At 45.7% G+C, this 14,059-nt stretch overlaps 1 protein-coding gene across 2 annotated transcripts in view; it reads left to right on the top strand.

Moving 5' to 3' along the window:
* The window catches only part of RICTOR (RPTOR independent companion of MTOR complex 2), a 1,569,237-nt gene that overhangs the window by 298,026 nt on the left and 1,257,152 nt on the right, over nt 1-14,059 (top strand). For both annotated transcript variants that reach the window (XM_086960557.1, XM_086960556.1), the window contains exon 11: nt 10,565-10,647. In XM_086960557.1, coding sequence (XP_086816683.1) covers nt 10,565-10,647 — 83 coding nt within the window. The remainder of the gene's footprint in view (nt 1-10,564; nt 10,648-14,059) is intronic.

Below are 14,059 nucleotides of genomic sequence, written 5' to 3'. Positions count from 1 at the left end.
CCAGTCAAGAGATCTGGGTTAAATCCATCATTATTTTGCTCATCATGCCACTCCAGGGTAGTCCAAGAGCTTTAGAGTAGGAGGCTCTCTCGCCTGAAGCAAATTGCTCCTCCGACATGGATATTGAAGACCTCGCTCCTGCTCACCTGGTAGTGAGTAAGGCCCCTCCTCGCCTAACCCCTCGACCCCTCTCTCTGCTAGCAAGCCCCCTCAACCTCCCTCCAAGGGTCAGATTGCTGTGCTCAAGGCTCAGACAGGCTTCCATGTCACCACTGCCTTCGGGACATGGTCACAGCGAACTGCTGCTTCAGATCCCACGCCCACCCATGGCTTGGTGATAAAGAATATCTTAAAGCCGGCGCATTTGGCGTCGACCACCTTCGGAGCCAAAGCCTTTGACGTCGAAAGCCCACTCTGTGCCATCGACCATCCGCATCTCCTGAGTTTTTCAAGGAGTCCACCCATCAAGCCTTTCAATGTCTGGTTGAATCTATCCACCAGGCAGACTTGGTTTGTACCTCTGGCTGATACTACCTTCTTAGGAAAACCAACCCTGGTAAAGAAACCAAGGAGGGCTTTTGCCACTATTGGAGTAGTAGTGCCCTTAGGGGTATAGCTTACCCCTTAGCATGATCCACTACCACCTGAAAATATATGTTACCTGAGGCTGTTAGAGGGTCCAGAGCGCCAGCAATTTTGAACCATACCCTTTCAAACGGTATCCCAACCACTGGAAGTGGAATTAAAGGGGCCTTCCAGTGGCCTCCTGCCTAATCTCTGGCTCGGCATGTGAGACAGGACTGACAAAAGCCCTTCACCTTCTGAGACATCCCTGACTAGTAGAAGTGATTGACCAATATATTTCCAAGTTTTATCCTGACCAAGGCGCCCAGCTAAGGGGGTATGAGGGGCCAAAGTAAAGAGAAACCCTCTTAACCTCTGAGGGACTACCATTCTCTTGGTTGCACCAGGTTTGGGGTCTCTGGCCTCAGTGTCTAGGAGTCCCTCCTCCCAATACATCTTGTGACTGCCACTGATATCACCCTTTTTACTATGCAGCAGCTTGCTGCCTCGGGCTCTCAAGAGTGGGACAGGTTTCTTGTCCCTGGCAGAGATCCATCCTAGAGGTTCCCCCTGGGCCCAAGAGGTCTGACTAGTAAGGCCCAATCTCTTCAGGCTCAGATCCTTCTGAAGATAACCAGTCCTCTTCCTGAGAAGAGGATTTCTGACTTGGGATCTGTTTAGAAGCTAGTTTCCCATTCTTCTTGCCCTTTCTCTTGGACGGCTGGTCCATTCTTCTAGGATCTCTCTCCTATATTTCACTCAGAGCTCTGCTTTGTGCCCTTGATGCGACCCAACCCCATCCTTAGAGACTCACCCACTCACCCATGCTAGCATGGGTCCTCAGTTTGACTTCAGCCCAAGGGGAAGTCTCCAAATATTTTCCAAGCAGGCAATCTCCAGGGATGGTTGGGGACAACCACTTCCTTTAGTCCAACTCCCTACTCCCCGTTTCCCAATCAGGTACTGAACTGAGTCAACTAGTTGCTGGGTCACCATGATGACACCAGCCCCAGTATCTCAAGGTCTCTACGCTAGATCCATAAAGGCAGCACAGACTAAGTGTCTCCCTCCCTCAGAGATTAATGTTGCCTCAGTGGGGTCACTTACATGGTCAGGCCACACCTGGGATCCCATCTGGACATTAGCAACTGCAGGTGGACTAGAGGCATTGTTTTTTGTTTTACAGCTAGGGTCTCCAGTTTGGTGTCCTAGTGCCTGGCATTTGTGATACCAAGCCTTCTTGGGATCCCAGTTCTTACGCAAGTACTCGCTCTTAGACTGTAAAGAAACTCTGGGCCCATCCTCCTCAGCAGGTTTTTGGGGGCCTGGAGAAGATATTAATATTTTTTATGTTTATCCTCTTTCCCTTGAGGGGGCTTTTTGGCCTTTTTCTTCTGGTCTCCCCAGCCAGTGGTAGTCTTGTTCACCTTTGTTTTTACCCAGTGTTCCGCCTTCTTCCCCAGTTCTTGAGGGGAAAGTGGACCTATGTCTGCCTGTAATTGATGTAGTTTTTCGTGATGGCATTTACTTAAAAGGTGCTCCTTTAATATCAAATTATACTAACCCAAAATCATGTACATTGTTACCATCTAACCAACCTCCCTGTGTTTTCACTGAGAAATCCGCAAAATCCTCCCAGGTTTGGCTTTGGGTTTTCTTCAGTGCTGAATCTAAAGCCCTCAATCGGGGTCCCCTTCATGAGGTCGTAGGACGTAGGATCTTTCTTATTGAGTTTCAGGAGTCTATCCCTGCACTTTCCTGAGAAAATTTCCCAGAGGATAGCATTCCATAGCTTCCGGTAGACCGATTTCCCAAGGCAGGCTCTTTTCAAAGCAATGAACCACTTAGTGATGTGTTAGCACCCTCCTAGAATTAAGGGACAATCCCTTTTGGGATTTTGTAGTCAACAAGTCTAACTCTCTAGTGATTATTTTGCTGCCACCAGAGCTGGGAGCTAAGCCCATCTCAGCTCTTTCTTTTTCTATGGCCAGGAGGCTAGCCTCTAAGGATATTCTCTAGGCTATTTTCTGAAGATCTCGAGCTTCAGTTTCTCCCTCATCTGAGATACCCAGTGGTGTTACTATATGAGGGAGTTATGATGGACTCCGAGTCCCCTTATTCTACTTCTTGGGACTCCTTATCCTGTAGATGATCGTTTGTGGATCTGGGGCCCATTTTAATGTTCTATGCCTTACTCACATTTTTAAGTTGAGTAACTTTCATAAGTGCATGGGGGCCAGGTTGCGCTCCTGGCTGGTCCCTGGAGTTTCAGCCATGGTTTTTAAAGTAGTCGGTGTCTTATTAGAGATTAAAACACTCTAAGGCTTAACTACCTTACAGTCTTTTTTTATTTTCTAAGCCGTGCTCGACTTAGCCAAGGCCCTAACACTATTTTTGTTATAAATTTGGGGGAAAAGTAAAAAATCGATACACATTCTATTTAAAGACAATTTTGAATTTCCTCTTGTGTAATCCGTTATTAAACAAGTGGTACAACAAATGCCAAAGTCTGGTACCTCACCGCTGCACCACCAATGTAGAAAACTGGCTCTGTATATGGTATGCCACTAGGTGGTTATACCGTGAGGAGATTTCAAGTGTTCCCCAAAAGTGTACAGGGCTCAATGTAAAACCCAACGTGCTCCATTAGGGGTAGTGTGCAAGTAGCCTTAGGCCTAACACGGAGGAGTGTAAGACATTAATTTAAAAGCATTGACCTATAATGGACACAAAGAGCAAGTCGGGTCAAAGGAATCCATCTGGTTGAATCTGTAATTCTTTAACCAGTTGCTTCTTCATCAAGTAAAAATAGAAACCGCCAACACAATTTGCCCAGTTATAGGCTTCCTCAGGGCAAAATCATGTGTCTTGGCAGACACAGGGTTAAAAGTAGATACTTAGTTATGGATAATGCATCATCACTCCACACAGGCCTCTAGCCACAGTAGGCTCAAAATTCCCTCTCTTAATGGTATCTTGTCGAGCAAGTTTCTATTCCACTGTGGATGGGAAAAACCTCACTCCATATGGCACCGTTGTAGGAAGCTGGCACTGTATATGATATTATCACCAGGTGGTAATACTGTGCAGGGATTCCCCAAAAGTGTACATGGCTCAATGCAAAACACTAAGTTCTCTATTAGTGGTAGTGTGGGCGAGCAGTCTTAGGCCTAACACAGAGGAGTCTAAGACATTTATGCACACAAGATCAATAAAAGACGCATGACTCAAGGAGGAGATCCTGACCAATTTTTTAAAATTATACTGTATTTTAAGACCCAGGTCTTCATAATAAGGCAAGTACGTTTTTAATTAAACATACTTTTCACTTTAAAAAATCAAGTGTTAGAAACTTTTTCACACTGTCCACTGTTATCGTATGAGGAATACAATATTGCAGTTAAACAGGTGAGTATCAAACTTACAATTTCACACAACAATGCAGCTGCTGCACGATCTCCGATTCACCGTAAATCTGTCCAAGTCCCATCTCCAACCCTCCAACACGCAAACGTACTTGGGAGCCACTCCTGATACACAAAAAGCTTTAGCCTGTCCCAATTCAGCCCGAATCCTCAACATTCAGGCTCTTATTTCCAAGTTCCAACCCCCCACTCATTACCAGCTCGGGTATTCATGCAGTTACTAGAAATTATTGCGTCTTGCATCTTAATAGTTACTTATGCAAGACTTCAAATGCTTCCCCTTCAGGAATGCTTAACACGTCAGTGTAATCAGTCTCCGTGTTGGTGGATGGCCGCACTTATCACTCTCTGCAGTGGTGGAATTCACAAAACCTTTCCAAAGGGCGGCCCTTCATCGACCCAGTTCCACAGATAGTGCTAACAGCAGACTCAACACTCACTGGTTGGGGGCTCATTTCCAAACTCACACAATTCAGTGCATGTGGAGTCAGCAGCCAAAGCAACTTCACATAAATCATCTAGAGTTCCTAGCAGTATTTCTAGCGCTCAAAGCATTTCAAATCACCTTTAAGCAAAGCTTGCCTCACAGGCACAGACAACAGGACAGCCATGTATGATCTACAGAAACAGGCAAGGACACCATCTCGCCAACTGTCACACCTTGCACAGGCCATTTGGAGGTGGTCCATACAACACGAAATCTATCTTCTACCAGAACACCTTCTAGGAGTAGACAATCAGATCGCAGATCTGCTCAGCAGGCAGATACAACAGATTCATGAGTGGGAACTTCACCCTCAAGTTCTCCTCCCACTCTTTCAGATGTGGGGCTTCCCAGACATAGATCTGTTTGCCACACACCAAAACGTGAAATGCCAAAGCTTCACCTCCAGATAATTACACCCATTGTCCAAAGGCAATGACTCTGGATGAACTGGTCAGGGATATTTGCTTACACTTTTCCGCCTCTCCCACTTATTCCACTAGTGGTTCGGAAGCTCTGGTAAACATCCCTCACACTAATCCTACTAGCTCCCACACGGGCCCGTCAAACTTGGTTCACCTCCCTGTTGGAGTTCTCAGTAGTTCCTCATCAAAAACTACATCTCATATCCAATCTCCTCACGCAGAGCCGTGGAGAGATAAGACACCCAGACATCTCAATGTAGTGATCTGGCAACTCCATTCTCACCCTTTGCGGGAAAACAATCTAAAAATGGAGTCAATGTCCATGCGCACTATCACCGAAAGGACGAGTCCCCTACCTCGTGACTAGAAAAGACTTCTTCGAAGAAAAACAAAGCGCAAACATCCGGAACCAATACTAGGTAGCAGACTTATGCAAAGCATGGGAATCTATCGTTTAACATGCCAAGAACATATGCAAATGAAGGTAAGTAGCATTTTCCTTCTCCAGTATTGGAATTTTTCATAGATTCACATGCGACCCACCTCCCTCCCCTGGAAGGGCTAATTTTAACCTCTCAGTTGTTTTTTTGTACGCATGGTGCTTGAAAAAATCGGAGGGACTGCAGCTCTTTTCAGGAAGGTTCTAGAGGGTGGTATCAGCTGATTGGTTGTTTCTTAAGTTTGGTCCTTTTTAAAAAAAGGACTTCGATATGTTACTTAATAACGAGGCCTTAGGCCTTTAACTTCTATGTCTATTGTGACATTACTTTGATAAATAGCGTCCACTTGCATATTTTTAAAGCTCCTGTTTTGCTATTTGATTTGATTTTTACTTTGGCAGTATTATCCCCTGTTTTTAATCCCTAGCCCCCCCCACTTGCACTATAAATGTTTAAAACTCACCGCTGTTGGGCGGGCCCGCTTCCCGGCTTCTGATCGGTCCGTGGCAGCCATATTGGGCGAACCTGGGGACGCCTGTCGGTGCCATTTGGGACATCGCGCGTTCTAGTTGTCAGAAGGACGCTAGGAGGCTTCAAAAGGAGGGAAAATCAGGCGTTCTTTCTTTCTAGCTGGCATTGAGCATTACTCACACACTGCGGGTGGTCCCTGATTCAATAGCGTCCACTTGCATATTTTTAATGTTTAAAACTCACCGCTGTTGGGCGGGCCCGCTTCCCGGCTTCTGATCGGTCCGTGGCAGCCATATTGGGCGAACCTGGGGACGCCTGTCGGTGCCATTTGGGACATCGCACGTTCTAGTTGTCAGAAGGACGCTAGGAGGCTTCAAAAGGCGGTCATGCTGACGCGCAGCGATACGCGCAGCGGGGACGCCGGATTTCCGCCGGAGTTACGCCTGAGTTCAGCCCGTCTGCGCCCGTCCGCGCTGAGGACGGGCTGGACGCTGGCCACTCTCGTTCTCTACCACAGGTAACCTACCACTATTCCCTATTGGAGCTATTAGCTCTCAATCCCCCACATTTGCCCTGTACCCACAGGTTCTCTCCGGAGGGTGTAATGCACTCTTCTTATTGTCATACATGTAAATCGGTTCTTCTACATTCTGCTTCTCCTAAAAGGAGCTCTATGTCTGCCTCTATGTCATCTGGGGTCTCAACGACAAAAATGGGATTCCTTGTTAATGCTAGGTCTCTCATTAAAAATAATATTGCGTTCCATGAGTTCGTGGCAGACAGACAACCGGAATGGATGTTTGTGACGGAAACATGGGCCTCTGAGTCGTCGGGTCACGATTTACTGCTGGCTATTCCCGAAGGCTACAAATTGCTCCGACAGGATAGACTTAAACGTAGGGGGGGGGACTTGCCGTCCTATGTAAATCCTCCTTGCCCTGTACGATAAATTCCTTGTCAGTGGCCTCGGACTCTTTTGAAGCACTGTATTTCTCTATTTGTGTGCCCCCTAGGTCTCCTTTGCTGGAATCCTTATGTACAGACCTCCCGGTCCTAGAGCTGCTTTCAGTGGGGACCTTTTAAGGATCCTGGAACCTTATTTTGGTAAACCCCATCTGACAATACTAGGGGATTTTAATTTTCATTTGGAAAACATAAGGGACACAGACACTGCTAGGTTGGTGGACTCACTTGGAGCCTGTGAGTGTTCTCAATTGGTGAACAGCCCGACCCATCGGGCGGGACACATTTTAGACGGCGTCTTTACTAATGATGGTAGACTTTCAGTGGGCACTCCGTTGCCTCTTGTTTGGCCAGATCATATGGCTGTTCCTCTTCTGCTTGCTTATGCCCCGACAGAACCACCTGCCCTAACCACCAGTACTAGAGGTCCGAAAAGGAGTTTTAGGAACATTACCAATGAAGCTCTTGCTCCATATATAGAGACAAGTAAGTACTCTCCTCTGAGAGATGTGGATGAGGCGGCTGATGGGCTGGTTAATTCCATCACTAAAGCTGTGGAGGAACTGGCCCCTCTATCTTATCGATATTCGGCTCGTCGTAAACCCTCTGCTCCGTGGTTTACAGAATCATTAAGACTTCTGAGACAAAGCTGTAGAAGACAGGAAAGACAATGGAGGAAGACCTGGGATCCTACTGATAGGGAAGCTCTTAAGTGTCTGCTAAGAGATTATAAAGCCAGTGTCATCAGAGGAAAGCAGGAGTTTTTCTCTGATCTCACTACCTCCCTTACTTCTTCTAGGGAGCTCTTTAAGATTGTGGACTCTCTCTGCTCCCTTCAGGTACCTGATCCTGTTGTAGGCTCGCAGGAGCTATGTGATAAAATCTCTGAGTTTTTCCACAAGAAAATTGAAGATATATATCTTGCTCTAGAAACTCCTTAGGGGATCTTTCGTTCCAAACTTTGGTCAAATTAGAATCTTGGCCAAAAGATCCCACCAAGAGTCTTACTTGTTTCCCACCACTTACCCTTGAGGGGCTTGAGCTCCTGTTGGATCGGACCAAATCGTCTTCGCCTCTTGACCCATGTCCTCTGAAGACCCTGAAGGAGTGTAGGCTTACGCTGCTTCTGCCAATCCTGGAAGTGATGAACGGGGCCTTAACTCAGGGTATCTTCCCTTCAGCTTGGAAGAGGGCGATAGTGAGGCCTCTTCTTAAGAAGCCCACTCTAGACCCGGAACAGCGGAAGAATTTTAGACCCATTTCACTGCTACCCGCTCCTGCAAAAATGCTTGAATCTCACCTGAATCTACACCTCTCTACCTTTCTGGATTCGTCTGGGTTCCTTGATAGCTCCCAGCATGGATTCTGAAAGGCCCATAGTACGGAATCAGCTTTGACTATGGTGGTTAATAACATCCGCCTGAAAGTGGATTCTGGCCAAACTACGGTGTTGGTCCTATTGGACCTCACAGCAGCATTTGATACCCTGTCTCCCTCTATGATAACATCTCGCCTGAGGGAGGTAGGGATTGCAGGTACGACTCTGAACCTTCTGCACTCTTTTCTACATCATAGAGAGCAGAGAGTCATGCTTGGCGAATTCCTCTCCCCTGCTAAATCCCTAAAGTATGGGGTGCCACAAGGGTCGGCCTTGAGTCCGACCCTATTTAACATTTATCTGGCCCCCCTTGCGAGGTTAGTAAAATCGCAGGGGATGGAGGTTGTGTCATACGCCGATGACACCCAAATCATGGTGTTGCTGGCCCACTCTGCTTCCACCTCCGCCACCAACTTCTGCATTCAGACAGTCTCGGACTGGATGATCCAGAATTCTCTAAAGTTGAATGGCGATAAAACTGAGATTCTGGTCTTTGGTAAAGACCAGGATGTTTGGTCTAGTGAGTGGTGGCCGTCAGCTCTGGGAACTTCTCCTTCCCAGTCAGCTAGAAATCTTGGCGTAATTTTTGACACCTCACTGTCCATGACTCTACAGGTCAATCGAACAGTGGCCACTTGTTGGGGGGGTCATTCAAATCCTCAAGAGAATCCTTCACTATCTCTCTCCTTCAGCTCGCCAACAGACTGTGGTGGCGTTGGTGGGTTCCAGGTTGGATTACTGTAATGCACTTTATGCAGACTCCAACAAGACTCCAACAAGGGACTCATTCAACGCCTTCAGGTTGTACAGAATGCGGCTGCTTGATTTGTTCTGGCGCTTCCTAAGGCATCCTCTGCAACAATGGCCAGAAGGAGCCTGCATTGGCTCCCTATACATCTGAGGATCTCTTTTAAGATCCTATGTCTAGCATATAGAGCCCTCGCAGATGGACCATTGGACCCCCTTGGTGCCCTTCTGACCTGCTACCGGCCTAGTAGATCCCTCCAGAGATGAATCTGTTGGTGGTCCCTCGGGCCAGAAGGGTACGTTGGGGAAGCAGAGCATTCTCCATTGTGGCCCCCGGATTGTGGAATTCTCTTCCCCCGGAGATTAAGTCCCAACCTTCTCTGTCCCTGTTTAAAAAAGCGCTGAAAACTTGTTTTTTTATCAAGGCCTACCCACAGTGAAGAGTATATCGGTAATTAGCCAGTTCTCATTTGGTTAGGCGCCTTGACGCCCATTGGGCTTAGTTGCGCTTTATAAATCTGTTTTAATTTCATTTCATTTTTCATTTTCATTTAATTTCATAAATCTAACGTGGACTCCCATTTCGACGAGGAGGAATGATTCAAGCATGTGAATCTATGAAAGATTCCAATACTGGAGAACTACAGTTCTAGGTAAGTACTTTCTTTATTAGTTTGTGAGCTTTTCCTGGCAACCAGATGTACTGCCTAAATCTGCCTTATACATCATCTGTAGAGGTATAGTATGGGGGGGGGGGGGTGGGGGGGGGGAGGGTTTGGAGGGGGTTTAAGGGAAAGTTTATTGGTTAGTTATTCAGTCCGATGTTAACACACAACTGGTTAAGATATATCCTTCCTATGTCATTCCATCCCACGAATAACAAGTGATACAAAACAATAGCCATCCTGACAATACCTACAAGACCTATAAATTCATGGAACTTGAATATGCACCTCAACAAAGTCAAAAGAGGCGCAATTATTAAAAGGTAAAAATTAGGGTGCAGCTATCCTTCTGCTACAGGAGACACACCTCCTGCGCAATGACTGTGGATACAACTACTCATTGGTCTATCATGTGGATTTAATAGGCGGTTAAGAGCTGGGTTTGTTAGACCACCCCATCTACTTTGCGTATGCATTGGACTGCTCTGCTCTAATACTCTGAGAGCGTCAAGTTCTACAATGTAGTACTTGATTTCTTACAGATATAGATGATTGTAGTAATCTATAATGTTTTGTGTTGTGATGCCAATATAAAAAATATTTAACAAAAGGTATCAACATTGATTTGTTGATTTTATGAGTATTAATATTCCTAGGTAAGAAGTGTCGAATCTAGGTCAAAGAGGGTTGGAAGCAGGCCAGTGTTCCAGGATAACTTCTTAATGTATAAATAGCGGTATTTAGTTTCCCTCTATTCACTTATTTAATGTTGCTGTCCTGAAAAGTTGGCCTGCATCCATCTCGATTTCTAGATGTTTTTGTATGATGATAGATGCAACAGATCTTCATTTTCTATTTTGCCTATACTGTTAGTCGTGTTCTATCAATAGAAATTATATACATTTACATTTCTTGATAAAAGCTTTTAAATAATATCTTCTTGGTATATTAGAGACCTATATAGTTATAATTCAGATTTTTATTTTATTCCATTTTGTGTAGGTATAATCAGCCTGTGCAAGCCTGGAAACTCTGGAATCCAGTCTCTCATTGGGGTTCTTTGTATACCAAATATGGAAATACGGGTAGGTGAAACCTATATTACCTGTGGAAAAATAGAGGGATGTATAAACAGTCTCTCTTTGTGGGAAAGCTCCCCATTTTGTTTTCTGTCCTTTTAATGTGGTATCTTTAACACATGTTCTTTCAACAAAAAGATAATATTTAGGAAAAGTGCTCCGAAGATTTGACCACCTTTAAGTGCTCTCTAATGATTCAAGTCACATGGGCTAAACGCCAAATCACTCTCCTATTATTGTTGTTAGCCCAATTCAATGTAGAGAGCAGATAATTTTAATTTAGAACTCTCAGTCAAAACTATTAGATGCTTTTTCTGAAGAAATGCTGATTTCATGCCAGTGATGCTTTTGTGACTGAAAAACCTAGCTGTATGCATGCCACTTCCTTTGGCAGACAACAAGCATGCTTTGCACCAAAACAGCTCAGTATAATACATTTTTTCTCAATTTTCATCTTTAACAAATGTGCATGAATAATCGTATTTTTTCCAATGTATGAATCATTTGATCCAGTCTTGTATTGTTTCTAATGTTCAAATCATTTGACAGCTCAAGTGCTTCTTTTGCAAATAGTGACTTTTAATATCTCCTGTTTAGAGATTATTAATTCTGTATTTGTAGTAGTGAAGTACAGGATAATATGCATCCTCAATCATGAAACGAATGAGCAGAGTGCATATTCTGGCATGCCTGTACGTTGACTTCTCCAGCATACTCAATTTTATAACTTCTACTCATTGGGCTGATCACGTTGTTCGCTCTGCCTCTTGCAGAGCATTTCTCACAGTGCCCAGGCTTTGTTACCGCAGAGGTCTTTCCTAGATTGCCTACATTGAAGTACTTTCTCTTGTCCCACTGGCTGATGTGTAAGATAGAGTTTATGATATTTTAACCTACAATAAAGCAATATTGTCATCGGAAATTTGCAGATTAATTTCCTCTGTGTTTGAGTCACAGCCATTACCTGCTCATGTATATTATATGAGCTCAGGCATTTGCAACTTGTTTTTCTCTGAAGTAGTCTTCAGAGTCCCGAGGTATAGTTGACTCCTCCTATGGCTGTTAATTCACATGAGCTTCGGCTCCATTGTTAGATTTTTTTTTCTTGCTGTCTGGTTTGGACGTTTACTGATCGAGCTCTGGGTAGACTGCTCTCAGAGTTTGTTGTCAGGCTTCTTTGGTCTGTCATCTCCCATTTGCATGGAAAATCCTTTCTACCTACCGTTTCTCCTCGTCTTCATTTTTGCCAGGCTTCGACAACCAGGATTGTATCATTGCCCTCCATGGGGTCCTTGTCCCCTTGTCTTTGGTGTTTTCATGGTGAAAATGAAAGGACAGTGATGTAAGGATTGCTTTTTCAATACTGCCCCCAGTGTCACTCCCAGTACTTTTGGATCAGTCACCACCAGGTCTGTAACCTTTGCCTCTCACCTGAACACACAAGGCTGCGTGTCAGACCTGCCTTGCCTTTAAATCTGAGAAATCCTTGAGATACCAGCGTGATCCAAAGCTGGCACGCTGGATAAAGCAACGCCGGGAAGGAGACAACACCGAGGTCTTCGAGAAATGAGGCATCGTAGAAGAATTGGAGGGCGGTCCATTTGGAGCCCTGCCTCATTACTTCAGTCCAGGGACCAGCTCCCAGTTGGAGTCCAAAGTGGAGGAGCAACAGGACCTAGAGGGTCATCAGCACCCAAAGTTGTCTACTGTAAGTACAGCATCATACCATGCACAGTGACACCATGCACAGATGTCTGGTCCATCACTGCCTTAAAGCCATGGTTATCCCTGGAGCTGATACTACTACCTGCTTCTGCACCAAAGACCCAACACAAGCCATGTTCTTTCTCTGTGCCAACAACCCCATCGGTGTACCATCTCCTCTGAAGCCAGTGCCTAAATCTAGCTCGGCTCAGAAACCACCAGTGTCACCGAACGTAATTTCACCACCAAATTCTGAGTGGCTTCACGGGAGTCCTTTGACATAGTCTCTCTGCACTGAAGCCCCCATCAATGGCAGGATCCCACGACTAAGACCAGCCAATTCATCAGCACTTGCAGGTAGAACTTTATACACACCAGAAGAGACTATTCATCCACAGACGAGGTGAATCTCTAGAAGACTGTGACCAAAGTGCAAGACTCTCTCCCTCAAATGAGGAAACTGACTTTTGAGGAGCAGATTGCCTTGAAGCCCACATCTCCTCCAAAGCAGAGAGCACTTGGACTCTGGTACTAGCCTGCTTCTTGCACAACGTCCTGCTCCTCCTCATCTTCCTCCACCGTTCCCCCCGCCCCCCCGGTGCCGCTACAATATGTGCCACCTCCACGTCCTTCCCCAGAGGGTTTACAACACAGTGAGACAGCCCCTCATATCAGCTGATCCTTGCGAGGTCCCTTATGACCATGAAGCCAAGATTACCTATGGGACGAGTACGATGATATTCTTCTGGGAGACAGGCATGCCAGCCAAGCCTTTCTCTCCAGATGACACTACCTCCCATCACATGGTCATTCATAGGGCTGCTAGTAAATTAAACATGTACACTATCCAAGAAGACAACAGCTTCCTAGTCGAAACACTGTCCAACACACACTGCACCCTGCAGTTTCTCCTAATGCTCAAAGGGATTCTCAGTACTGCTCCTACTGTCAGACTGGACATGAGGACATCTGGCTCGCCTGGTTGGGAGGTGATATGAGTGGAGGGCAATCTATATAACATACTTGCATTTCGTTGAATTATTTTGCTAAACTGTTGGTGGGTGCTTTGGTACTGCTATGTACTCTTGCTTGGTAATGTAGATAGCCTGCTGTGCAGGTAACGGCCTCTAAATATATGATTCATATCCCCGTGAGCATTGTGTTAGGGTACATCTGGCTGTGTTGGAGACACGCCTCTTTCTTCATTAGCTCCTTCTGTGTTCTGCTTTCTTTTTGCTTTTTTCTTTCCCTGTTCTTCCTGCTCCTGACTGGCTTTCCTATTTTGGTTAGGCTGGCTGGGGGATTGCCCCTTACTGGTGACACCGGGTAGTCTTAGACAAGTGGGTGCACTTTGGGGGTTGTGACCCTCTACTTAGGCAGCCCCCCCCCCTGTTTTTTTTTCAGTACAGCGGAGTTCATTGGTTGATGGGCATTTTACATCACTCTATTTGTGCTTTACCGTTTTGCCAGGGGGAGGATGGTTTGGTTGAGTTCAGGTTGTTTTCCTATTGACGCGTGGCGGTGGATTGCAGCTATTATGTGATTCTGCAGCTGGTCATGTAGGATTGGTCCCTGATGTAGTCCTGTGGTTCTGCTTGGGTCCCCCTTGCCTGGTGACGATGGGGGGCCATGGCTATATCATCCCAGCCACACTATGGTGGGGATGGTGCATGATTGCAATCTGGAATGTGCAGGGAATAAACATTCAGATTAA

The sequence above is a fragment of the Lissotriton vulgaris genome, chromosome 3_1 (genome assembly GCF_964263255.1).
Source record: "Lissotriton vulgaris chromosome 3_1, aLisVul1.2, whole genome shotgun sequence".
In the NCBI taxonomy this organism is placed as follows: domain Eukaryota; kingdom Metazoa; phylum Chordata; class Amphibia; order Caudata; family Salamandridae; genus Lissotriton; species Lissotriton vulgaris.
This window is presented reverse-complemented; position numbering and strand designations above follow the sequence as displayed.